The 27,967-nt window shown below is 37.0% G+C and overlaps 1 protein-coding gene and 1 non-coding gene across 2 annotated transcripts; one reads left to right on the top strand and one right to left on the bottom strand.

The window, feature by feature from the left end:
- The first annotated feature begins 1,915 nt into the window (after positions 1 to 1,915).
- On the top strand, positions 1,916 to 27,421 carry LOC115231396 (acid sphingomyelinase-like phosphodiesterase 3a). Its single transcript, XM_029801436.2, has 6 exons — positions 1,916 to 2,213; positions 9,041 to 9,239; positions 10,539 to 10,777; positions 17,965 to 18,149; positions 23,149 to 23,326; positions 25,626 to 27,421. Exons 1-6 carry the CDS (start codon positions 1,976 to 1,978, stop codon positions 26,123 to 26,125), a joined length of 1,539 nt encoding a protein of 512 aa, XP_029657296.2. The 5' UTR covers positions 1,916 to 1,975; the 3' UTR covers positions 26,126 to 27,421.
- On the bottom strand, positions 3,088 to 3,192 carry LOC115208824. Its single transcript, XR_003881270.1, has one exon. It is a non-coding gene; the product is annotated as a U6 spliceosomal RNA (small nuclear RNA).
- Positions 27,422 to 27,967: the final 546 nt, after the last annotated feature.

Genomic DNA, 27,967 nt, shown 5'->3' with positions numbered 1-27,967 from the left:
AAAGCCTCTGACTAAGCCTAAGAAAATGGGAACATTGCTGCAGTAAATGTGAATGGCTCTTGAAACGCCTTTCAGGGCTCAAGAAGTCATTTAAGATCTTACTCTAGGGAAGAACGCGCGCGCGCGCACACACATGCATGCGTATATACATGCATACGTACATACATAGTATTTATTGCAGGTTTAGTGACTACGTAGAAGCTCTTTCGACTGCGCTAAACACATAAGGCTGGCGGCCCCGAACGACAATGCGCATAGCTCCTACTCCTCTGACTAAGCCTTAAAAAAACAAACAAAAAATATATGAAACGGAAGCTCAACATTTGATACACCGATGTATTGAGGCTCACTGGTCGCAATGTGTGACAGCGTATGTGTATCAGTGAGTATTATATACATATGTAAGGTGGTGAGTTGGCATTTTTTTCCGTCTGTATGTTCTGAGTTCAAATACCGCCGAAGTCGACTTTGCCTTTCATCTTTTCAGGTACGATAAATTAAGTACCAGTTGAACACTGGGGTCAATGTAATCGACTAGCACCCCACCCACCACAATTTCAGGCCTTGTGCCTATACAAGAAAGGATTAATATATGTTTGTGATGGTAATGGTCAAATATAGTGTTTTGTGTATGAGAATATTGGTGTGAACGTATGTGTGATCTAGCGATTAAAAAAAAAGTTTGTTTTCAATCAGCAAGGCATGATCCGATCCCATTGCAAGATATCTTAAGATGTTTACCATAACCATGGGTTAACGTAAATTTTCTGAACGAAATTGGGTAGACAGAAATTGTGTGGAGTCCGGCTGGATAGACCGTGTTTGAAATTCAAAGCATCAGCCTAGATAGATAGCTATAAACTGATCTATCTATCTATCTATCTATCTATCTATCTATCTATCTATCTATCTATCTATCTATCTATCTATCTATCTATCTATCTATCTATCTATCTATCTATCTATCTTATCTATCTATCTATCTATCTATCTATCTATCTATCTATCTATCTATCTATTTATCTATCTATCTATCTATCTATCCACACACACACACATACGCGCGCGCAGAGGCACGTGTATGTGTAGGTTTGTGTGCATGTGTGTGTGTTATATCACATACCTGTACCTCTGCGTTCACGAGGGATTTTCTATTTTGTGTATGTATACAAGCGCGTGCGTATGTGTGTGATTTGTCTGTATTTTTGTGTATCCGTGTGCTATACTTCTCGTAAATATACATATATTATATATGATAAAAACGTATAACCTGCATTGAATTCCTCTAATCTAAAAGAATAATAAATAGTCAAAACCTCTGTCACAAGACATTTTCACTAAGTCGTATCTATCTATCTATCTATCTATCTATCTATCTATCTATCTATCTATCTATCTATCTATCTATCTATCTATCTATCTATCTATCTATCTATCTATCTATCTATCTATCCATGTATGTATGTATTTATGTATGTATGTATATGTATATGTATATATACATATATGTGTATGTATATATGTGTGAATACATATATACACACATAAATATATATGTATGCAGGTATGTATATAAGTATATATATATATATATATATATATATATATGTATGTATGTATGTATACACACACACACACACACGTTATACATGAATCGAATATTTGTCGTTCATATGTATTTATAGCAGTACTGAAATAAAGTTATTATAGATTAAACCACAACTGCTGCTACTAGCAATGTCTGGTATACGATTTTAATAGCAATTATAATTCACGTAGTGTTCCCTGAACTAGGGACCGTCAAATACGTGATATATTAATGCTGATCACATGTCAATGAATAGTTTTACATCTTGACCTGACCTTGAACGAGCTAGTTTAAGTGTCTATGTGTGGGATACTGAGGTATATGCGTTTGTGTGTTTGAATGAATTGTATGCAGTTATGAGTGGGTGACTTTAATATAGCAAGTAGTATGCGAGATTGCAGGAAGGAGGACGTTTGCTCACAGTACTTGACGTTTGTTGCTAAATCATTAGTGAAAACAGTGTTGATTAAAATGACAGAAAATAGCCTGTCAGGTGTGCGAATACGAACCTTTCATCCCTACGTCAACGCAGGTGCGCTACAAGCATTGTTTTTGGTGTTGCTGTTGCAGTTGTCGTTATTTGTATCAGAGACACATGCTAAGCCTGAATCTGATGCTGCGACAGGTAAAGGAAAACATTATTATCTCTTTTTAATTGCTAGTTACTCTGTTATATTTCCTTTCTTCTTCAATTAGCCGTGTTATTTGCTATGATGCGTCCTAGCCACGACTATCCCCACCCCATTTTATCCCAGAGCAGGGTGTGCTGAACAGTTCCTGGCTTTTAAGTGTATCGTGAAAGGCTTGGTTGGAGGCTCAACCTTCCGAGTTCTTTTACAGGGCTTAGAAAAACTGAAGAACCGCTGCAATAGATGTATGAATCTGAGAGGGAAATATGTTGAATCAAATCATAATTTACTGATCCTCCTGTATTTTCTTTTACCCATAGTCAGGAACTTTCAACACCCCATGGTGTATCTATGTGCACACACATACACACACCACACACACACATACACACACACACACACACCTATGTATACAGCTATATATATTCTTTTATTCCTTTATTATTTTCCTTGTTTCAGTAATTTAATTGCGGCCATGCTGGAGCACCGATTTAGTCGAACAAATCGAACCAAAGACTTATGCTTCATAAGACTAATACTTATTTTATCAGTCTCTTTTTGCCGAATCGCTAAGTTTCGGGGACGTAAACACACCAACATCGATTGTCAAGCGATGGTGGAGGACATACTCAGACACAAACACACACACACACACACACACACACACACACACACACACACACACACACACACAAACACACACACGATGGGCTTCTTTCAGTTTCTGTCTACTAAATCTACTCACAAGGTTTTGGTCGATCTCAGCTATAGGAGAAGACATTTGCACGAGGTACCACGCAGTGGCACTGAACCTGGAACCATGTGGTTGGGAAGCAAGCTTCTTACTTCACAGCCACTCCTGCGCCTATAGAAAATAGGGAACGCTTCACGAATTTGCGTATCATCCACGCGCAGGGGCCATACTAATCTTCTCTGTATCGTTCCAATTTTAGTATATGTATTGCCGAAACAATATATATCTATATAATATATATATATAAATATATATATATATATATATATATATATATATATATATATATATATTATATATATATATATATATATATATATATTAGGTCATTCCATAAACAATGCATGATTGTCAATTGCATGAAGTAAAAGTTGGGGGGTGACGGGATAAACTACTTGCATCAACTTGCTACAAAAGCAGGCAGTAATTTTACCTTGTACTTATTCTTAGTGCAAGTTTTGAAGAGTGCAGTTCGATTTTAACAGTTATTTTTTCAAAGCTATAATGGAAGTGACAAAGGAGCATATTCGGTATATTTTACTTGATGAATATAATAAAGGCAACAACGCAAAGGAAAGTGTGAGGAATATTAATGCAACATATGGGGATCGGATAATAAGCGTTACCCAGTGTGAACGGTGGTTCCAGAAATTCCGTGTCGGAAACTGCAGCCTAGAAGACGAACCCTGTCCCGGAAGATTTGTAGAGTTCGACGAGGACGTCCTGCAAGCCCTGGTGAAATAAAATCCTATTGTAACTGTTGAGGAACAAGCAGAGAAGCTTCGATTTGGCCATTCAACTATTCATCGGCACCTGCGTGCCACCGGAAGAGTCAGCAAAATGGGTCAGTAGGATCCTCACAAACTTTCCGATTCTATTCGCGCGCAGAGAGTGAATGTGTGCTCTTCTTTGCTGTCACGTTTCACGAATGAACATTTTTTGGACCGAATAATGACTGATGACGAGAAATGGCTTCTCTATAAAATGTCAAGCGCCGAAGACATTGGGTAGGGAGAACAGAAACACTGGCACTCCAGGTTAAAGAAAATCTTCCCTCACGTAAGGTGTTGTTATCTGTTTGGTGGGTTTTGAAAGATTTAGTCCACTTTGACGTTTTCAACCTAGACCAAATGATAACAAAGGAGACCTACTGCGAGCAGCTTGAGCTGCTTAAGTCAGCGCTTGAAGGAAAATGACCATCTTTAGTTTCAAGACGAAAGGTGCTCTTCCTTCAGGATAATGCTCAGACACATACAGCCAGGATGATATTCCAAAGGCTGGAGCAGTTTGAATGAGAAACGGTATTCCACCATATTCGCCGGACATTACCGCATCTGATTATCATTTATTCGTAGTCTTCAAAATCATTTGGACGGAAAAAATATGAACTCTGTAGACGAGGTCACAACAGTACTGGAGGAGTATTTTTCGTCTCAGGCAAGTGAATCTTGGAAGAGGAGACTCACAAATTTACCAGATTGAAAAGTATTGTACAAAATGAAGGAAAGTATATTTTAGATTAAAAAAGAACTTCCTTCATCTTAATGTTGAAAAATAAAAGTATAAAAAATCGCATTACTTATGGGATGACCCAATATATCTGTATATATAAAAGGCAGGATGTGTGTATGTGTGTACGTGAATATAATTTATGCACGTCCACAAATTAGCACATATGTCGCTGCAATTTTAGGAGGACATTCGTCACGATCCTAGCTAGGTTTTGTCAACTTATTTTTCCCGAGGCACCAACGGATTGCAGTAAAAGTCGATTTTCAACCATAACTTTTACCAATTTCGAAGTTTGCTAACATGTGTTAAGTCCCCGTCTTGCCATAGCGGAGTGAAAGTGTGTGTGTTGATGTGTGTGTGTGTGTGTGTGTGTGGTGTGTGTGTGTGTGTGTGCTTGTGAGGGAGATAGAATAAGTGACAGCGTTCATCAAAAATAAAAAATGTAAAATGTTTTTTTTTCTTAAACATGAGATATAGTCTTCAAATTTAGGATGTTTTTGAAAGACACTATATTTTATAATCAGATTATATATAATTTCTCACACAACAATTAAAATACATTTATTTCAAATCAGTTATTTATCTATTTATCTATAAAAGGCAGGATGTGTGTGTGTGTGTGTGTGTGTGTGTGTGTGTGTGTGCGTGAATGTAATTTATGTACGTCCACAAATTAGCACGCATGTCACTTCAATTTTAGGACATTGGTCTCGATCATGGCTGTGCTTTTGTCAACTTATTTTCCCCGAGGCAACCGCGGATAGTGGTAAAAATCGTGTGTATGTGTGTGTATATATATATATATATGAATGTTTATATATATATATATATATATATATATATACATACATACACACACATTTATATACATACTAGCTGATTTTTTATACTTTTATTTTTCAAAATTAAGATAAATGAAATTCTTTGTTAATCTAAAATATACTTTCCTTCATTTTGTACAATGCTCTTCCATCTGTTTTATAATTCCGTAACCTCGCCGCGCATTAGAAATAGTTAGAAATATCGATTTTTCAAGTCTTTAATTTCCATAAACTTTCTTAAACTTGGTGAAAATTGCATATACTTTGTTAAAATATTCATTGCCTCATTATAAAATAAAAATTAAAAATCAGTGGTGGCCAACTATCTCCTAAACGTGGTATGGGGGTAAAATTGGACTAACGATGGTAACGGTACTAAATACTAAATGATATAATACGATCTTAAAAGACAAGAAATTTAAATGGAAAAAAGGTCAACAAAATTTTCAAACTTTAGATCTTTCTAGAAAATAAAAATAAAAAATGGTTGTTTTACAGGAAAAGGTTTAATAAAAAGTTGAGCCATAAAATGCTAGAGACTGAAATCGTAAAAATAAAAAAAAATTAATTCGCATTTTGTTGAACTTTTTGAAATGCTCATTTCATTAGCAAACACACTTCAATCCCCTTTTATTAACAAATGAAGATTAGCTATATAATTTCTTTTAGAAGCACAAGTAGAAGTATTTGATCATTTGATGGGCATAAAGGACGGAAAGAGACAAATAACGGAATAGAGTAAAGAAGAGAAAAAGGAAGAGATGAAGAGAGGAGAAACATGAAACAAAGGTAGGTCCAGGAAGAAGGATCATGAGCTATTCGAAAAGGAAAGATGGAAGGAGGTGAGTAATGGAATGAAGAAGAGAAATGGAAAAGGAGGAAGAAGAGAGAAAAGAGAGAACTGTAAAAGATCTCATTTGGAATGAAGCCGTTGATAAACTTTTGGAATTTAAATCAATACCAAATAGTATAAACCCCAAAATTTAGTTTACATTGGATATAGTAAAAAAAACAACTCGCTTTCTTAGATATTCTGATAAAAAAGTCAACAACCAAATTATAACCGACATTCATGATAAACCAGCAGACTCGAAACAATATCTTGTTTAGTTCATGTCACTCGAAGCACATCAAAAGAAACATTCCTTTTAATTTAGCTAACAGGATTTGCACAATGGTGTCTGATGCAAATACTCTGGACTCTCCGTCTTCAAGTTCCCAGAACAACACTAGCCGAGAGACACTATCCGCCCTCATTTATAGATGATGGAATTAAACGTGCCAAGAAAATAGGTTTTAAAACACCAAGGAAAACAAAACGGATTCCCACAACTTATCTGAAAATACTACTATATATATATCGACTCACAACCCTAGAAACATTGAGGCATATAACACCATTGTTCCAAATCTGTTAATGCTCACTAGGGATTCAAAGATGAACTACATTCTTAAAACATGAATTCACCAAATGTAAAAAGCAGCCCAAATCACTGAAAAGACTACTGCCAAATTCAAAGATGCACACAACAACAACAACAACAACGAAACTAATAGTTAAAAAATGCGGACGTCCAAATTGTGGAACGTGCCCCAACCTACTGGAAGGTTCGAAATTTCACTTCAAACAACGAGAGAGATTCACAATTAAGACCAATTTCACTTGTGCGTCTGAAAATTTAATTTATGTCATAACTTGTTCAGGTTATGGACACAACTATGTAGCCCAAACAAATATGTCACTGAGACGGAGAACTACACTGCATAAGGAACAGATCCGTTTCCCGAGGTATAAACAAATATCTTTGAGTGAACACATAGAGAGATGTGCAGGGAATCTCCAACCAAACTTTACGGTTTTCTTCATCTACCAGTGCAAAGAAAGCTTCTGTACAAGAACGATTAAATAAATAAAATATATTTATCGAAAAGTACAAAATACGCCTGAATATGAACGCATAACAAACTTTAGTTTCAGTAAATATTTTAATTCATGATCGCATATCCATCACTGTACATATTTTATCTCACTCCTTTAACTCATGTGTTTATATATGTCGACGATAACTATTCTAATTGTCAGTCGTTCCTTCGTTTGTACTGCTTACACAATGAATGATAGCGAAGGTGTTTGAATATTACACAGGCAAGTGCAACGTTGACATCATTTTGAAAGAAAATCAGTGTGATACTATCTTAATAAGTGTGATGATTTGATTCACAGGTACATCTCGTTCGACTAGCTTCTGCATAAATTCCCTCTACTCATTTTCATTGAGAAGGCTTGTGTCTGTTCGAGGTTTGATAAAAATCACTCCCCGAAGATGTTCTGCAGTGAGACCAAGTGCATGATCTCATGATTGTTAACGAACTTTTTAAACAACCTGACCATGCACGCACCTGACCACTCATGCACGCAAATATTCTCGTTCACAAATATTGTATTTGATTATCATCTTAACATTGTATACATACATTTTCACATTGCAATCGATGCATTAAGGTGAACGATAAACATCGTTGCATCATATGTTGAACTCTCCTTTTCGTATCGTGTTCTTTTAAAGTTTGGTCAGAATACGAGTAATAATGATTTAAAATTTTTGGGAAGGAGTAAGTCGATTACCCTCATGCTTAACTGATACCTAATTTATCGGCACTAAAAGAATGAAAGGTAAAGTCGACCTCGGCGGAATCTAAACTCAAAAAACGAAATGCCGCTAAGCACTTTATCCAGTATGTTAACGATTCTACCAGCTCACCGCCTCGAGAATACGAGTAATAATCTTTTCCATTAAAGACACAAGGCCTAAAATTATGTGAGAGGTAAGTCGATTACATCGATTCCAGTGTTTCACTGGTACTTTATTTATCGACCCTGAAAATGCGAAAGTCAAAATCGACCTCAGCAGAATTTGAACTCAGAACGTAAGGACGGACGAAATGCTGCAGAGAATTTTGCCCGGCGTGCTAAAGATTCTGCCAACTTTTCGCCTTGAAAATAGGAGTAATAATGCAATGATCTTTCAGTTTAGTGTGATTGAGCTTCAATTTGGGGACCCGAGCAACGACAAATGAGATAGTCAATGCTGAATGATAGTAGCTTACTCGGGGATCAAACCTCTATCGTTGATCCAATTCACTGGGTATTTGCTACAGGTCTTACTATATTTTATACCGCTCATTTTATAGCTTATAAGAATGGCAACCAGAATATTAATTTCTGAATTTTGGTACAAGGCCAGAACTTTTGGGGAAGTGGTAAATCGACCCTAGTGATCAACAGGGACTTATTTTAACAATCCCGAACGATAAAAAGCAAAGTCGATTTCAGCGGAATTTGAATTCAGAACGAAAAGACGGATAAAATGCCGCTAAACATTTTGCCCGGCATGCTAGCGATTCTGCCGGTCCGCCACCTTAGTGTGAATCAGAATATTAGTACTAAAAGACACTTACTAACATTCACACAGAGAAACGTGTGTGTGTGTGTGTGTGTGTGTGTGTGTGTGTGTGTGTGTGTGCGTGTGTATAAACCCTATATGCGGTAATATTTAAACTGTAGTATACTATTTTCAAATTTTGGCACAAGGGCAGCAAGCATTTTGCCCGGCGTGCTAACGATTCTTTACAAGCTGCCGCGTTATTGACTGTAATATATTAAATGTTGTTTTACTTAATCGGCTTTTATCAATCCTTTTATCTATCCATCTATCTATCTATCTATCTATCTCAGGTTACTTTTGGCACATAACAGACCTCCATTATGATTTCACCTACAACGAACTTGAAATCCCCTATTCCTGCAATGCCATTAACAAGAACTACGGAAAATTTGGCGACTATTCCTGTGACGCACCGGCGATACTGATTGAAAGCATTATCAAAGAAATGAAAACCATCAATTCTCATGTTGACTTTATTGTCTGGACAGGGCAAGTATAGCAATTAGCTATTACGACTTATTTTCTTGTTTACCCAACCACCAGAAAAGAGGATTAAGATTAAGATATTGTCTTTAAAGATTTCTTCAAAGAGGAAAGGTTATTAAGATTATAATTTTTCAGACTATTAGTCGTCTTTAAAAATTAAACATTTTCAATACTACATCTATTATATGTTCCAATCGGTTTGGCTTGCGGTATTCATTAGGTGTCTCATTATTGTATGAGTACATAGCGGAAATATAAAATGCACCAGTGGCGTAGTGAATGAGAACGTTATTATCCTTTGTTTAGTAATAAAAGTTGTTATTCCGACTCCAATGTAGTACTATGTAATCATACAGGAAAAAGACACCCGATGACGACTGGTGATCAAATTGATTGAAACACGCTGCAGATGTAAATATGAAAGCCTTTAATCTTTAAATAAGAATGAAAATTTCATAGGAAGGGGAATAGTGACCACTTTTTGCTATTCCTATAGAAACGCCAGTAATGTAAAATGATTTCGGTCTGAATTAGAGTCTTTTACGTTACGAGGGAGCAACTACCAGATTATTGGTGTATTTTTAACCTGAACAAAGACATTTTAACTTTTAGAATAGAAGGGACGTGAAGCGTAAGTCACACTTTTCCAATGAGAATTTAACAACAAGAATGAAAAATATTTACTTTTATTGCAAATTGAAACCGCTTCCTGCGCTCTTACCTCCTCATTTAAGAGGCCATATGCAAAATATCAATATTGCCTACTTTTGAAATTGTAAATACTCTAGATTCACAAGGCAATGGGATTAGATATAGTGATTTGTATGCGTTTCTAAAGTCCATTGGCTATATAAGAGTTCTGGTTTTTAGCAGGAACGTAAAAGGTACGGACATCAGAACATCTTTACTCCTCTTCTCTAAAGTCAATTGGGTTAATCACAATTTTACCTAGATTTCACTAGATTTTAAGCATGCTCACTTTATTTATCACGCTCGTACGCGAAACAAATAGATACAGAAATAAATATTTATATTTTATTTTATTACTCCCGAGTAGAAGAATCGATAGAACGTGATTTAATCTCAGAGTGTAAAGAACGGCTTTACATTCTGAGTTTAAATTCAATGTGGGTTAACTTTTAATTCATATCTCCGGGTTCCAGGGTAAATAAAATAAATACTAGTCTAGTGCGGTATCCGTTAAAATCAACTATACCGACCCCACCTAAATATGTGGCCTTTACGTGTTAGAATTTATTTTATTTACTACCGTTTTATTCATTCATTACTATTTTATTATAGTGACACTGTTCTACATCCACGCATGAACGAGAATCTCGTTCTGAATAAATCAAAGAATCTTGAAATCATCAAGAACTGCACAGACATTTTGAAGGCACATTTCCCCCAAATTCCACTTGCTTCAAGTCTTGGCAACCATGACCTTTTTCCAGATGCGCAGTGTCCCATTGCAACAGATGTACCAAATCTATATTTTAAGAAACTTGCTGAAGAATGGCTCACAGCAGATTTGATAGAAAGTAAGTCAATATTCAATATAAAATCAATGAGTGAGATAATGAATTAATCAATTGAACAGCTAATCAAAATTTACCTCATGCCACTGAAACAAAAAACGAAAAAGAGTAGAAGCAGCAGCAGCAATAGCAACAACAACAGCAGCAGCAACTCAGCACAGTTAGTTTATGACATGTTAGAACATGCGTTTGCATTGATATAGTTGCATATAAGTATATAATACATAGAATCCAACGCGTTATTGATATCTACTGCACATATATTTGTAAATATTGAAGCAAATAGGAGTTAATATCTAAGGATGCATACACATATACAGTATTTTATTGTATACTTATATAGTTAAAGCTGAATGTATTTCCATTGGAACAAGTTCGCACTAATTACACAAAATCGAGCTAATGAAGCTGTTTCTTCCTACATGGACGTTTCTCGAACTGCTAGATATGATACCTAAATCATCTTTCCCAAATTACATTCTACATTCTTAATATGGAAAGAGTGCATTGCATAATGTAGTCCTAAATACAGTAAGACGAAATAAAATGCGGGATGGATACAGCGGGAATGTTTTCGATTTTAATCATTCTTGATGAAAGCTGATCAAGTGCTAAACAAAAACAAGCCTGAATAAGAATTCAAAAAGGAGGAAAAAAATTGGTTAACCGACATTTGATTATTATAGAAGAATGAATACAATACAGTTAGTAACTTTTCTATCAGACTATGTATATAATGTTATGTGTTTAAAATATAGAATTATCCATGAAAAGTAATCTGTTGTTGTTGTTGTTGTTGCTGCTGCTGCTGTTGTTCCAATTTTTTTTTTTTACAATATGATGTGATTGTAGGAACATATAGTTTCTTTTTCTAGCAGGTTGAACGATACCTTAAGTGGTCTCCCGAATACTGTTTTCCTTTCCCCTTCTCACTCAGTCTTTCCCACGTACGAGGGAGTACTGAAAAGTTCCTGGCTTTAAGGGTATCACGGAAGGTCTGGTTGGAGGCCCAACCTTCCGAGTTCTTTTACAGGGATTAGAAAATTGAAGGACCGCTGTAATAAGTGTAATAAGTGAGAGGGGAATACATTGAATAAAAAACATCATTATTGACTGATTCTCCTGTATCTTTACCCGAAATCAGGAACTTTTCAACACTCCCTCGTACACACATGCATACATATGTAGACTCGTAAGTCTACAAATACACGCACACACACACACACACACACACACACACACACACACACACACACACACACACACACACACAGACTACTAAAAGTATAGATATGAAAACATAGTGCATGAACATATAAACCTTCAGTTAAAAAGAAAAAGAAAAAACGAAGGAGAAAACCCCTAAACAAAGGCGTAGGAGTGGCTGTGTGGTAAGTAGTTTGCTTACGATCCACATGGTTTCGGGTTCAGTCTCACTGCGTGGCACCTTGGGCAAGTGTCTTCTACTATAGCTACGGGCAGACCAAAGCCTTGTGAGTGGATTTGCTAGACGGAAACTGAAAGAAACCCGTCGTATATATATATATGTATATATATATATGTGTGTGTGTGTATGTTTGCGTGTCTGTGTTTGTTCCCCCAACATCGCTTGACAATCGATGCTGGTGCGTTTACGTCCCCGTAACTTAGCGGTTCGGCAAAAGAGACCGATAGAATAAGTACTAGGCTTACAAAGAATAAGTCCTGGGGTGGATTTGCTCGACTAAAGGCAGTGCTCCAGCATAGCCACAGTTAAATGACTGAAACAAGTAAAAGAGTAACCCACTGGATCATGTAGTCCTAGATTCACTATGTCTGAATAAAAGAGGAGATCGTCACGGTAGGCCCGTCTTTGATCTGGCGCTAAAGAACAACAGCGACAATGACAACAACGACAATAATATGAATGACAGCAACCACGACAGGAACAAAGACGCTCCAAATCCGTCGGTAGACAGGCATCTTCAATTGCGATCGATTTCAATTGCGTGAAGTCGAGTGACATTGACGTGTCTTGCAGGTTTCTTTGTAATCAATGGAATCGGTGTCAGAAGGACAATGCTCGTTCAACTTCTGTTTCTCGGGAAGTTTTCATTGATTGGAAACAGTCTGTTTTTATATAAAGTGTAAGTTCTCTTGTACAAAGCATCGATCTGATATGTCTATATTTCTACTTCTATTTATTAAGTTAGCGTCTCCTGTTCGTCCGTAGTCTATGAATTTTTCATTAGACGAATGTTGTCACATGCCGCATGCTTTCTTCCATGTATTGCACTTCTAGGTAGTAATTACACCCCCTTTAGACGTTAGTTGACTGTATCCTATTTGATGGGATGTATTTTCTAATTTTACAAGGTAGTGAAAAACATTTAGCGACATTTCGTCCGTCTTTACGTTCTGAGTTCAAAATCCACTGAGGTCGACTTTGCCTTTCATCCTTTCGGGGTCGATAAAATAAGTACCAATTGAGTGCTGGATTGACAACATCGACTCATCCCCTCCCTCATATTACTAGCCCTGTGCCAACATTTGAAATCAATATTTTCTAATTCTTTCATAAACCTTAAAATACGATTTAATCATCTTTCCGTCATCTTTAGTGAATAAAACCTTATATCAATTTCAAGAAAGGATATTAGTTTATTGCATCTGAATGTTTTTTTGAGGTTTCTAGTGAAAATTTCAATCGTGTCAGCGAGTTACACACCTGATTTAATCAAAGCAGTTGATATTTCAACACGCTTACGATCCGGCCATCTCACTTCAGTCTGTGGCGATACACACTTATACAAATTGAGACGCAAACATAAACAGGCTTGGTTGTGTGGTAAGAAGCTTGCTTCCCAACCACACGGTTCCGTGTTCAATCCCACTGCGTGACACTTTGGGCAAGTGTCTTCTACTATAGCCTCGGGCCGACTAAAGCCTTTGTGAGTGAATTTGGTAGACTGAAAATAAAAGAAGCTGTCGTCGTGTATATATATATATATATATGAGTGAGTTTGGAGGGATAAATCCGAGCGGATACCGTATTAGCTCTCACTTAAGTTCCAGTTAATGGCTGACCACAACGGTAAGTACCTAACGTCTGTGACTACAATTAGTTGTTAGTCGTTCCGTGAATTCTTCCTATGGCTAATTCCGTGTACTCTTCGCTGGACGTTAAACATTTTCCGGATTATATATTAATATTAATAATAATAAACAGTATGGAGACTTGTACATCCACAAAATATATTTTATAGTTTATATTCAGCATATTGTAATGACTTACACGTGTTTCCGCTGCAGCGACTACTCAATGTTGCAAATGCAACCTTGTAATATTGTCGGTGCAACTTCATCAGGATCCGTCCGTTTGGTCCGTAAGTTTGGTCATCCTCAAAGTGTTTGGTCATTACAATATGCTGTATATAACTATAAAATATATTTTGTGGATGTACAAGTTCCCTTACTCTTTATCATTATTAATATTAATATACATATATGTGTATGCGTGCGTGTATGTGTGTGTGTGTGTGTGTGTGTGTGTATGCCTTTACATCTGTTTGTCCCCCAACACCGCTTGACAATCGGTGTCGGTGTGTTTACGTCCCTGTAACTTAGCGCTTCGGCAAGAGACCGATAAAATAAGTACCAGGCTTAGCAAAATAAAAGTACTGGGGCTTATTCATTCAATTAAAAATTCTTCTAGGTGGTACCCCAGCAGGGCCGCAGTCTAATAACTGAAACAAGCAAAAGATAAAAGTTACTGACTGAAGATATTTTTGTTTTAACGTAGCTTTAATAATCTCGTGCTATTTATAATATCAGGTATAGAACTAATAGTACTATCTCAAGTATCAGTAGAAGGTCGTGTCATTGACTCATTAATACTTTGCTCGAACTTGAAGCTGTTCGGGTGCTGTGACTGTTACAATACACATTTTTACTGACTAAAGAAGTGGAGCAACGCAAAATAAAGCATCTTGCTCACGGATACAATAAACTCACTACCTAATGATCAAGAATCCATTTACATAACATCTAGGTCACGCGCCTTCTTAGTACCAGTGGTTATGAGATCGAATGACTCATAATTTTCTCGGATGGTGACCTCACTAATATCACCCAACGCCTATCATATCAGATAATTAATTTTTAGTAGTTTTTCATATTTAAAAAAAAATTATTTGATTCAGTTTCAGAACTGATAATAACATGTTTCGATTATGACTTACATTTTGAACTATGTTCAAGTTAAACCGCAAATTTTTCTCGCCGTTTTTAAAACACAATCTATGTAATTATAAACGCTTACCATAAACTTTGTTTTACGGCCATGAAGGCCGGTGTGTCTGCAATAAGTTAATTTCTTTGTATTTTTTTATATATGCAGAGTGCGGCAGAAGTAACGCCCTTTTGTATTTGAGTTTTCTAGTTTCTAATTGAGGTTCTTTTTTATTTCCTAAAACTTCTGCAATTTTTTCCATTAGTTTACTATTCGTTTCTTCAAGTAATGCTATAAATTTGTGTTCAGTAAAAAAATTACTTAATAAACATTTATATATAATAAAATTTTATTAAATGCAAAAAGGGCGTTACTTCTGCCGCATCCTGTATGTTCACGACTAAAGAGTAGAGAGTTAGTATAAGCAAGAAAGAATCGAACTGAATATTTGCACTAATTTTCGATCATCAGCGTTATAGGTTCAAATTTTGCCAGGGTTAACTTTTCTTCTACCAATGGTCGTGAAATATACAATCGTTTTAAGGCGGCGAGCTGGCAGAAACGTTGGCACGCGGGGCGAAATGCGTAGCTGTATTTCGTCTGCCGCTACGTTCTGAGTTCAAATTCCGCCGAGGTCGACTTTGCCATTCATCCTTTCGGGGTCGATAAATTAACTACCAGTTGCGCACTGGGGTAAATGTAATCGACTTAATCTGTTTGTCTGTCCTTGTTTGTCCTCTCTGTGTTTGGCCCCTTGTGGGTAGTAAAGAAATAGGTATTTCGTCTGCCGCTACGTTCTGAGTTCAAATTCCGCCGAGGTCTACTTGGCCTTTCATTCTTTCGGGTTTGATAAATTAAGTACCAATTGCGTACTGGAGTCAGTCTAATCGACTGGCCCCCTTCCCAAAATTTCGGTCCTTGCGCCTAGAGTAGAAAAGAATATTTAACCGTTTTTGTTTAGCGCCAGGTCAGTACTGAAAGATCAGACCTACGATGAAAAGAATTTTTGCCGTAGCCATCTCGTCTTTTTCAAGATATATAGAACAACATGATCTAATGTGTATTTCCCTTTTTGTCAAGGCATTAACGTGCGATTGAAGAAAGAATTGGCAGAATTCTGCTTTACGCACAGCATATAACTTCACATAATTTTTTTTTTTTGGAATTTTCAGAAAACTCTTGCGAATTTGTATTCTATACACATTAGTTCACAAGACTATGAAAATTTTTTTTAAAGTTTTCGAAAAAAAAGTTAAATCACAGTTTAGAATATGGACAGTCAGAATCTTTGGCTTAAATCCTAGGAATAGACCATTAAATGTGTTTATGAGAAGAAAGATATCGGAAAGCATCAATACATTAGACTGACAAACAAACGAGGATGGTATGAGATGGTCATGAGATGTGCTAAAAATAACGGCTAAATAACCCTTAAATCACAGCAAAAGTTTTTTTATTTTGGTTTTTATGTTATCGTATGAATTTCCATGTATAGGATATAAATTCGCAAACATTTTCTGAAAATTCTAAAAAATAAAAAAAGTTATGAGGGGTTATATGCCGTGCGTAAAGTAGAATTCCGCCAAAGATTTTGCTCCTATTTCTACCAAGTCGAGAAACCAAGGAAAATACCTTCATTAATAGTATATTGTGTTCCCTTCAATCAACAATACACCCTCACTTTTACAAATTGGTTGCTTTACGAAGTCTAAATGTTCGAACAGAATAAACGAAAAAGTTGCCTAATTCTCGGGGTTCATTAAGGGTTACAGCGACTTTGGCAGTATTCCATTTCAGAAGCTGTAAACTACGTAATATCTCGTTAAATTTAATGATTATATCATCTTGTCATGTATATATGTTAGTATCAAGCAATACTTACCATACCCGATGATGTTAGATGTAACAGCTAGGAATATATGTAGAAGATATTTAAATAATTCAGTTATTTAAATAATCTTCAAATGATATTTCCAACTACTTATTCAAATCAACAAATTTTACATAGAAACCTGTAGACGATAGATCAAACATTTTGCAACCCGACAGAAAATTTGAAAGAGTTCCAAACTGAATTTCCACATGGCAGGTTCAGCTTCTAATTAAGTTTTTTTGAAAATATTATATTCATTTGTGATGAGGGCTACAGATAACAGTTTCAAGCGGGGAAGCACCTAAAGTCTATCGACAATATCGTTATTATTTTCTGTTATAAGGCGGCGAGCTGGCAGGATGAAAGACTCAATATATCGTTCCCAGATTATCTATGTTGTTTGTAGGGTTTTCTTTCCAAGTTGGTCAATTGTTGGTTGGAGGAATGGTTGGGTAATGAGACTTGGCTATCGGCAGAACGAAAAGATGCAGAACAAATACTACACCATCTTCTCCATTGCTGTCGTTGTTCCACCAACCTATCGTTCTGGACTGGTACTTCCTTTATCGACTACTAAAGTATGAAAGGCAAATTTGACCTCGGCTGGATTTGAACTCAGATCGCAAAGAACCACTCTGACAGCTTAACTTTCGATTGAAAGTAGTACAAACATAAATGATTTAAGATATAAGCTGTGCTCCAGTATGGCCACAAGCCAACTAGTTGGAAGAAGCAGAAGAGTAAGATGAAATTGACAGACTGGAATATTTAAATTACTATGCAGTTCTTTCTTTTAAAATTATTTAGTTGTAGCATAAGACTGATAGGAGAGAGAGAGAGCTCTGTGTGCAGTTATTTTCTTGACTTCTAAAACAACGATATGAACTTTGAACAGTGAGACACTGAACTAGTCACGGTAAAATCATCAAATCTGTCTGGAGGTGGTCAACTGCGATAACTTTCTCACATCTTTTAACATATTTAACATATTTGTAACGATTTCTTTATATTATCAGTTAATTCACATGGACAGAAGTAAATTCGCCTTTTAGTAATTTAAATTCTTTCAGAAATGCTATTATTTCTTTTAATTTCTTCCTTTAATAGCTTTTTCAAAGAACGGTTACTACTTTATGGCAACCAAAGATCCCGACCTTTACATTGTGAATCTCAATACACTCCTCTACTACAACAGAAACAAACTAATCAAACCAAATCAAAATCCTGACCCAAACGGACAATTCACGTGGTTACAAAATGTGCTCGAGAAGGTTAGAAAAGAGAAGAAAAAGGTAAAAACAAACAACAAATACAAGCAAAAGATAAACCTCGTCCCGTTTCTTCATTTCAATACACATTTTGTTTTCTCTGTTAATGTGTGCACTGACATTTCGTCACAGTTCGTATCTTCGATTTAGTAACTCATTCTTTACAGCGGTTCATTTAGAAATCGATAGTTAGTGTGGGTTTCCAATAAAAAAAGCTGCATGTTATGTATGTATGCTATTTCTTTTAAGGTATCAATGTATCAGTATCAACACACACACACACACACACACACACACAAGCACACACGCGCGCACAGAGACACACACACAACAAGCTTACACACGCACATATTTACCCTGACCCAAATTTACACACATAAACAAAGTTACATGCATACGCAAGCAAAACTTTAAATGAATACACAAAAACCCGCATACACACACGCACATACATTCACATACATTAATAAGAGCTAATAAAGGAGCTTTTACGTGAATACCCGACCACCAGAAATAGAAGTCGAATGGTCATCTAATTAAATCCCACCTCCTTACAAAAAAGGAAGGCCATATCTGACAGTGTGCTCATGTATATACAAAAATACAGGATGGTTACGGACGGGACATCTTTGAACATTGGTGTACTCAATCAAAGAAGGCCACGTTCTAACGACGACAACAGCAACACTCATAGATTGAAATCAGTTGTCCAGCAGATGTTAAAATGTTAACAATCTGAGAAGCTGGGTCTCACAAAAAGAGAAATAACACGTCTAATCAAGAAATAAGTTCCACTTTCGTAATGACATCCACGCCTGCACCCGCGTGCATATGCATAAAGATATGCTTACATGTGTACATACATACATACATAATACATACATACATACATACATACATACATACATACATACATACATACATTCCAAGGAGATATTCTTTGTGTGCTTGTCATTTTGACACTGAATCCATTATCGTTCCAACTGTAGAAAACAAATGGTTACATGCTAGGATCTTCAACAGTCAGAAATATCAATGTAACTCATAATTACTTAGTAGACGACCTGAAGATTTAAGCTAAAAGTGTTAACAATGCCAAAATACAACTGGAATTAATAACAACATTTTCAGTTGATATAGGGATGGAATTTGGCCAAAAGAAATGTTTATATTTGGTTATAGAACGAGGAAAGTCAGTCCCTCAAATCTAAAACCTGTGCATCAACGGTCTCTTTATCTCCCCTATTCCACATAAAGAATGTTACAAGTACGTAGGCATAGAGTGAACCCAGAATATTACATCAGACTTAGGAAAATATGGCAGTCGAAACTCTCCTCTTACAATAAAACAATATCTACAATGCACTTGCAGTACCAGTGCTGATCCCAACATTTGGGATACTTAATAGGTCTGTAGAGGAAACACACTCCATAGATATCAAAACCCGCAAAATCCTGACAACAACAAAGTTCCACTGAAACGGTGACGTTGACAGGCTCTACCTAAGAAGAAATGAAGGTGGTAGAGGCCTGAGATCAATTCGGACGGCCTTCGAAAGCCGTATGGTATCACTCAGGCAGCACCTACTAACAACAGCAGCAAAAATAAATATATTAATGCAGTCCTAAAAAGTGAAGTGAGCAACATTGTACAAGTTGGCAGTGAACTCCTCAAGAAACACTCTCTTCCTTGTGATCTTCTATACAGCTCCAAAACAGTCGGGCTCTCTTCCCTGAGAGAAGACTTGGATGGAAAGCACACAACGTAAAAAAGGTCATCTATAGGTATGTTGCCCGGAAGCTTGAAGAAGACAGTAGAATTGATACGAAGCGCAGCCTCTCTTGGACACAACACCACTACGTCATATCACACTTTGAAGACTATGCGTTTGCAATCCATGAACAAGAGATTGCCACAAAGTACCTCGTGAACAAGAGAGACAGTGACGCTCTTGTAACCCCAAGGTATATATATATGTATATATATATGCATATATGTGTATATATATACATATATATATATATGCATATATATACATATATATGCATATGTATATATACATATATATGCATATATGTATATACATATATATAAATATATATACATATATGTATATATGCCTTTCATCTTTTCGGGGTCGATAAATTAAGTACCAGTTGCGTACTGGCGTCGATCTAATCGACTAGCTCCCTCCCCAAAATTTCGGGCCTTGTGCCTAGAGTAGAAAAGAATATATATTTGAAATTAATACCATAGCAGTTAGCATGGTTAGCCGAGTATAAATATCCAGACTGAAATATTGGTTTCAAATTTTGGCACAAGGCCAGAAATTTTGGAAGTGGCGGGTTAAGTCGATGATATCGATCCAACTGGAATTTACTTTATCGATTCCTCAAAGATGAAAGGCAAAGTCGACCATGGCATAATTTGAATTCAGAACGTAAAGACGGACGAAATGCCGCTAAGAATTTTGCCCGAAATGCTAGCATTTCTGTCAGCTCGCTGCCTTATCAAACCCGAAATGTTGTATTGTAATTCATTAGATATATAGGCGCAGGAGTGGATGTGTGGTAAGTAGCATGCTTACCCGTACATACGCATTGCTGTTGCTTCTTACAGAGAACCGAGGTGGACATGAGTGAGTTAGCTCCGTCCAATATTGAACTGAAAGAAAGAAGATCAACATCAGCATAAGACCGTCGAGGTAGGTGATTGTGTTTTCGTTTGAGCTGGGTGTAATTTGTTAAGTAGTAACTGTTTGTTTGCTGATAAATTTCGCCCAGCTCCGTGGCAATTCTGTCTGCTGTCAGCGGCTGCTATTTGTTGCTTTGTTGTATTGGGGGGGGGGGATTCCTCATTCGAACTTACTGGATCTTGCCATTGAAACTTGTTGGATTACCATTGAACCTACGAAGTTGGTCAGGAGTACCTGTTGGCCATTAATGTTTGATGTGTGAACTGTTTTTCTTTTCTCTAACCTTCTGTATTTTTTCTTTCTTTTTGGAACTGTTTTTGCGTTTCTTTTGGATTTCATTTTTATTCATTTTTTTGGACTGACTTGTTTATTTCTTTTTGGACTTCTTGTTAATTTATTTGGACTTTCTTCTTTTGAACTGATTTTTAACATAGCAAATATAAAAAATGCCTTAGAGTGGGAGATTGTTCCACCTAATCAATGGATTAAAAACCTTGAGAGGAGAACGGTGGTACTACGGACCTATTCTAGGTTGCGTGACGCCATCGCACTCTTCGACAATAGTATTATTAAAAAAGAGCTGGCAAGATGCTTGCCAGCCAAAGATTATTATGTAACCAGGGGTGTCAAAAACGTCACGGTGTGACTGCTTTTCGACATCCCTGAAGAGGCTTGCACTGTGACAGGCCAGCCCCTGAAAGGGGAGGAGATTTTGTTTCTTCCCACATATCATGGGAAGAAGGTAATAAGGGCCTGGGTATGTGGTCTGACCCCGGGCACCGAAGCGGGGTGGATTGCAAATGCCTTCCGGCGGCGCCTGGGGGATAGCGGGCCCAGGCTCTTAAATATAGACATAAAGCTTGCGGTCGATTGGGGGTGGTGGTGGTGCAAAGGCGATTTTGACCCTATGGACCCCAGTGGTCGCGGGTGAAATGACTTTTCCTGACTTTTTGAAAATGGATGGCCCAAGGTATCCGGTGATACTTGAGGGTCGCCCCCATCCAAGTGTCACTCGTGCCTGGAGTCAGGCCACATTAAGAAGGACTGCCCCCGGGACCGTGGTAAGATACCTGAGACGGGAATGGTGAAGGTATACTCCGCTCTCCCATTGCAGGGAGAAACGGAGGAGGTCGTGGAGGCATCGGCCTCAACGAGAAGGAAAAGAAAGGTGAGCAACAATGGTTACTCACCAACAGACGCGTAGGTTGTGGTAGAGGAGGAGAACACCCCGGGTGTGCCGGTGGAGGCCCCGACACCCGCGACCGTAAGAGGGAAAAAGAGAAAGAAGAGAAACGGGAGACGGTCGGCGGATGTCGCTGTGCCGCCGACCAAACCCGATGCTCCTCCGGTGGAAGGTGTGCCACCGGAGTGAGAGTCTCTGTCTGGGAATTGTGCCACTAACAGAGCAGGCTGAGGCCCCTCCCCGTGAGGAAGAGGTAAAACTCGTCGTTTTCTATCTCACGGGAGGGCCTGCTTGGACAGTCTTCCAGGCCGAGAACGATTTGACTCGGTCTGTATAGACTGTCCAAGCTGGCCTCTGCAGGTGGCTGCGGAGGTCGTGAGTCAGAAGGGACTATTCAAGGTCATGGTGACCTGTAATAAAGAAGATTTTGTTTTCCTCTTTCCGGGCCCCGACCTGCCGATGCAGGATTTCCTGCAGGCGGCGGGTCATTTGCTTGGGAGCCCCTATGAGAAGGATTGATCTTATAGATTGTGTGTTGATTGTATATTGAATATTTTATTGTAAAAACTGTTGTGAGAGGTTTTGTGTTTTCTGTTGGAAAAAAAAAGAACAATGTTTTAGAGAAGCAGAAAATCGGCGGGCGTTTTTGCCTTCTCTCATCAATACCATCCTTGTTTCATCATTCACCTCATCAATGTATATGTCCAACCCGCAAGCTACTTTATCTTAATGAAATAAAGTAGCTTGCTTACCAACCACATGGTTCTGGGTTCAGTCCCACTGCGTGTCACCTTAGGCAAGTGTCTTCTACTATAACCTCAGGCCGATCAAAGCCTTGTGAGTGGATTTGGTAGACGGAAACTGAAAGAAACCCGTCGTATATATATATTTATGTGTGTGTGTTTGTCCCCCCAACATCGCTTGACAACCGATGCTGGTGTGTTTAACGTCCCCGTAACTTAGTGGTTCGGCAAAGAGACTGATAGAATAAGCACTAGGCTTACAAAGAATAAGTCCTGGGATCGATGTGCCCCGTCTAAAGGCGCAGCCCCAGCATGGCCGCAGCCAAATGACTGAAACAAGTCAAAGAATAAAAGAATATAATTTATTACAATATAAGTGTATACTTTTTACTTGTATTTAGGTATTTGTTATCGGCCATATTCCTCCGGGCTTGCTACGTAGTGGGAAAACATGGCTGTACAAAGAATATAATGAAAAACTAACCAAAATTCTACAGAACTATTCAGATGTAATTATTGCTGGCTTCTTCGGTCACGAACATGAAGATTCCTTCAAAGTAATCCACAGACCAACAAAAGGTTTGTATTTAAACATATGCCGCCATCATCATCATCATCATCATCATCATCATCATCATCATTTCTTTCTTCTTCTTCTTCTTCTTCTTCTTCTTCTTCTTCTTCTTCTTCTTCTTCTTCTTCTTCTTCTTCTTCTTCTTCTTCTTCTTCTTCTTCTTCTTCTTCTTCTTCTCCCTCTTACGAGCTAAGCAATCATTTAGAGCTGAGTAAACTGGAGTAACGAGAAATAAAGTGCCTTACTCAAGGGCACAAGGCACCGCCCAGTCTGGGAATCGAACCCACGCAACATTCTAATGACTAGATCACACGAGGGAATAATCTTGTTTGACTGTGCTTTATAGTAGTCATGGTAAAATCTAAAATAGGCCATTGCATTATCGCTATTATCATAGCTGATTAAACACACACAAACACGCACACACACACACACACACACACACACACACACACACACACACACACACACACACACACACACACACACACACACACACACACACACACACACACACACACACGCGCACGCACACACACACACACACACACACACACACGCACACACACACACCACACACACACACACACACACATGGCTGGCGCAGTTGAACACTACAAGATACAAAACCCTTACTTCTTGTCTAGTAGTGCTGCAATTAATTATGAAGGTCATTTCTGTTATGTAATAAAAGGTGGCAAACCATGAAGTCTAAGAATTTTGTTGTGGAAGTTGACAAGGTGTAAGAATATGAACCATTCATTCCTTCTTTGGTTATCTGCCATCTTATTTACTAGGTCATTCTTCAACACTTTAATCAACATTATACTATAGAAAATAAAATCTGTAGTCACAGAGACCAATGGTAGCCAACACCGGCCCTGAAAGCAGCGTTTGTGTAGCTCACGAGATAATATTGGGTTTCCTAAATCAGTTTTAAGAACTTACCCAGCAGACCTTAAATCATTAACTCCAAAAATGAGGACTCAATGAAATCATTCAACAAGCAGAGATTAATCAGTTTATTTTAGTGTGTAAAACTATGTAACTGTATATTTTCTTATTTATAAATATATTATTGAAAAGGTACGTGGTAGACCTGAACGTTAAAAAGATATAACGTGGTCCTTACCAAACAGTTTTACCATGGTTTATATAGATGTTCTCTTTCTCAATATTCATCTAAGCGCATTTAACTCTATAGAATTTTATCTACCAAAATCTTTCTCGTTCGGATTTATCTTCTGAAGAGATATCCTAACCATCTCCCCATTATAATAAGTTCATTATCTTTCCACTTTAGACACCAAGCAGAAGGAATGCTCTTTTGTGGAACCAAAGTATATATTTTAGAATTAAGTAGCATGTTTCCCGAAATTGCAGATGAGAGATAAGAAAACATTTAAGAATATAAATGGGTCGGCTTGAAATTCGATTTGGGTTGTTATAATTGTATCATATAGCATATCGTAGGAAAACAAGGCACGTGATTAAATTTCAATGGTGTATAAAGGTGAAATTTGAAGTATATTTATAAAATGATACCTGGTATTTAGTGGATAAAAATGTAACAGAGAGGCCGCACAAATATGTTAAGTAGCGATATAAAAAGTAACATGAAAGATAAACCTTTTTAAGTAGGGCTTATGCAAACTAAAATTGATAACCTTGGGAGCTTATCGGGTCAGACAACTCATTGATTGAAAAATAGACTCTACAAGTATTCAAAGAATGTTTTACGGAAAAAGATTATCATCAAAGCATTTTTAATGTCTTTCTACCTTGCGAAACTCTATGCAGTTTATCGGAAGAAATCAGAAACTTAATAAGAGAAGTTATAAAGACTTGTAAATCTAAAATATTGCATTTTTAGGATAAAGTCAGCAACTGAATTTCAAAACCAATTTATTTTGATGCTGGATAAAGTTAGCATCACGAAAGAAACTGGTGATTAAATACGACCGAATTATATATGTAATAGGGAAGTTTGATATGCGAGTTCGATTAATTCATTTGCTGCAGGGAGTTAAGAAGAGTTTTGACCCGAAACTTGCAGGTCATTTCCGTCCTTCGTCTAAACGAAAGAAAGGAAATATAAAAGGAATTTTTGCACTTCGGTTGGAGGCAAACAACTTTTGTAGGGAGATAATATAGAGGATTAAATCGGCATCAATATATGGTTGGAATTCATTTCATAGATGCTGGGAAAAGGAAACACGGAACAGAAAATAATAATATAACTGTATTACTCTAATGTGTCTCCCAACTTATCGACATTTCAATACATTCTTTTGTATTTTTCAGATTTAAGAAAGAACAACGGTGTTCCTATTTTCGTAGCGCCTGCTTTGACACCATGGGTATATGATTATAACCGCAATCCAGCAGTCCGTCTTGTCAGATACAACGTTACATCGAAACAGTTACTTCAGATCACACAATATTACGTTAATTTACCGAAAGCAAATGAGAAGGGACAAGTTCTTCTAGAACTGGAATATGTTATGCCTGAAAGCTATGACCTTGATGACCTCTCAGCTGCAGCTTTAGTAAAGTTACGCAATAGAATGCAGACTGATGACAAACTTTTCAAACAATATCTTCAAAACATGTATGTAAATACAAAAACTGGACCAAAAATACAGTTCAGCAAAGATTTACAAACTCGTGTTTTATGTGCTATAAATTGCTATGACGAGAACTCGTATGAAATGTGTATTTCGTCCGGTGCCATATCTTACCACAGCTTAGCACTTATAAATAACTTCTTTCTTTTAGTCATTTATTTCCGTGACCTGGTATGATTTGCACGAGACTCAGACCTTTTGCAAGTAAATAATTGTTTATTTTATATTCACATTCGTTTTTAAATCAATATGTTTCTATATTCTGTTTTCTTCTGAGACCTTAAAGAGATACAGCAGTTTTTTAAATGAAAGAGTTGAATCTCCCAGTTTATCTCTTTAAACAGGGAAATTAATAGGATTATCGCTTTTGAGGCCAATGCAGCTGACACTCTTACTATTTGCGTATAAAAATTGTGTTCGGCGTGATAATTATTAATAAAAGCGAGACTGATAAATTCATTGTTACTGTAATGATGTTGACTGATGTATGTGACTCCCACAACACATTGCATCGTAAAATTGATGTCTTTTCCTTTTTTGATTTTTAATGCTGAAGCAGCCAAGTGTGATTCTTCTTCTCCTAGTTAGAAACTTAGCAGCTTTTAAAAATCAATGCTACTGGCCGACAAAAAACCAGCGAGAGAGTCTGTACGTGACTTTTCGGTCAGAAAGAAGTAGCAACCGAATCTTCTACAAACTACACATTATCATCTTAAATATGAAAAGAACAGTTTAGATAATGTCACTCTAAACACTGGATGATTATGGCTGGAACATGTCATATCAGATCTTTTCCTTCAAGGATGATCTAGGAATAAAGAGTAACATGCATTAAATCGAATCTTTACATGGTCACTGGATCTGCTCGAAATGGCAATGAACTCGCCCCCCCCCCCAATTGCACCTTAGAGTCTTAAGGAAAGAAATGTTCTATTACGCGAAGGAAATCATAAAACATGGTGGTTTCTGCAGGATGCCAAAAAGGTTTTGATTATACGTTTAAGTAACCTTACATTTGAATGATAAAAGCTGACTTATGTCTGAAAAAAAATGACAGCAACGAAATGCGTCAGTTATGCACATTTTCTCATGTTGTCCATTGAATTGGGTTATGATGCCAGTTTTGGCGTGTATTATCTATTGGGACCTTGTATAAGACATGAAGGTGTGATCTAAGGGAGATTTAACTATTATTTTTCAGATCATGTGACCATATATAGGCTTCCACATTGGCTCAGTTATTTCAGTGATTTATATACAATCACATGCCATCTATTTGCGGTGAAATAATTTGAGCCATTTAAGAATTAACTATCAGAATTCTCAATGATTTTTTGTTACCGATATACAGGCAACAGTTATCTAACAGTCGGCTCTCTAACAAAATGTATTTACGCTCAAATGAGTGGGTCATATATTTTAAGACGTGTCAGTAGGATGCGCAGAAAATAATAAAACAATAATGAAAAGAGATGGTTATGTTTTCTATTTTCTTTTGCTGTAATTCCGCCCATGAAATACGGTAAAATAAAATCTTTGAAAAAAAATTTTGCTAATATTTTTTAATGATGTAGAGAAAGAATATTCAAGGATGTTAGATTGATTTGTGTAGGGAGATCTAGTGACAGTCTTAAAGAATAAATACTCAACAGTTGTAGCCATGCATTTCGAAGGACATAAAACTATAAAAAATAACGTTAAAAAATCCAACCTAACAAAAAAAAAAAATCACATCAAAAATTTTGAAGAATCTAATTATTTGTAATGAAATTATGATTACATTTGTTTCGTTTGCCATTCTTCTGAAGGAAACAGCTAAATGTATGCGTATTTCATTGTAACAATAGCATTCACTTTCTAAGTTCATGGTCATATTGTGGTAACTCTTGCTTGATTAACTGGTCTTCTAATGACTGCCAGTAATATTCCAAGACTGTCACTCTGGGCTAGAGAAAAGAAGCGCCGAACACAATTAATGCCGAAGAAACACTCTGTAGCTTTGAAAATTAATCAAAATAA

The sequence above is a fragment of the Octopus sinensis genome, linkage group LG2, assembly GCF_006345805.1.
Source record: "Octopus sinensis linkage group LG2, ASM634580v1, whole genome shotgun sequence".
In the NCBI taxonomy this organism is placed as follows: Eukaryota; Metazoa; Mollusca; class Cephalopoda; order Octopoda; family Octopodidae; genus Octopus; species Octopus sinensis.
Note: the sequence above shows the minus strand (reverse complement) of the source record. Positions and strands in the feature narration are given on the sequence as shown.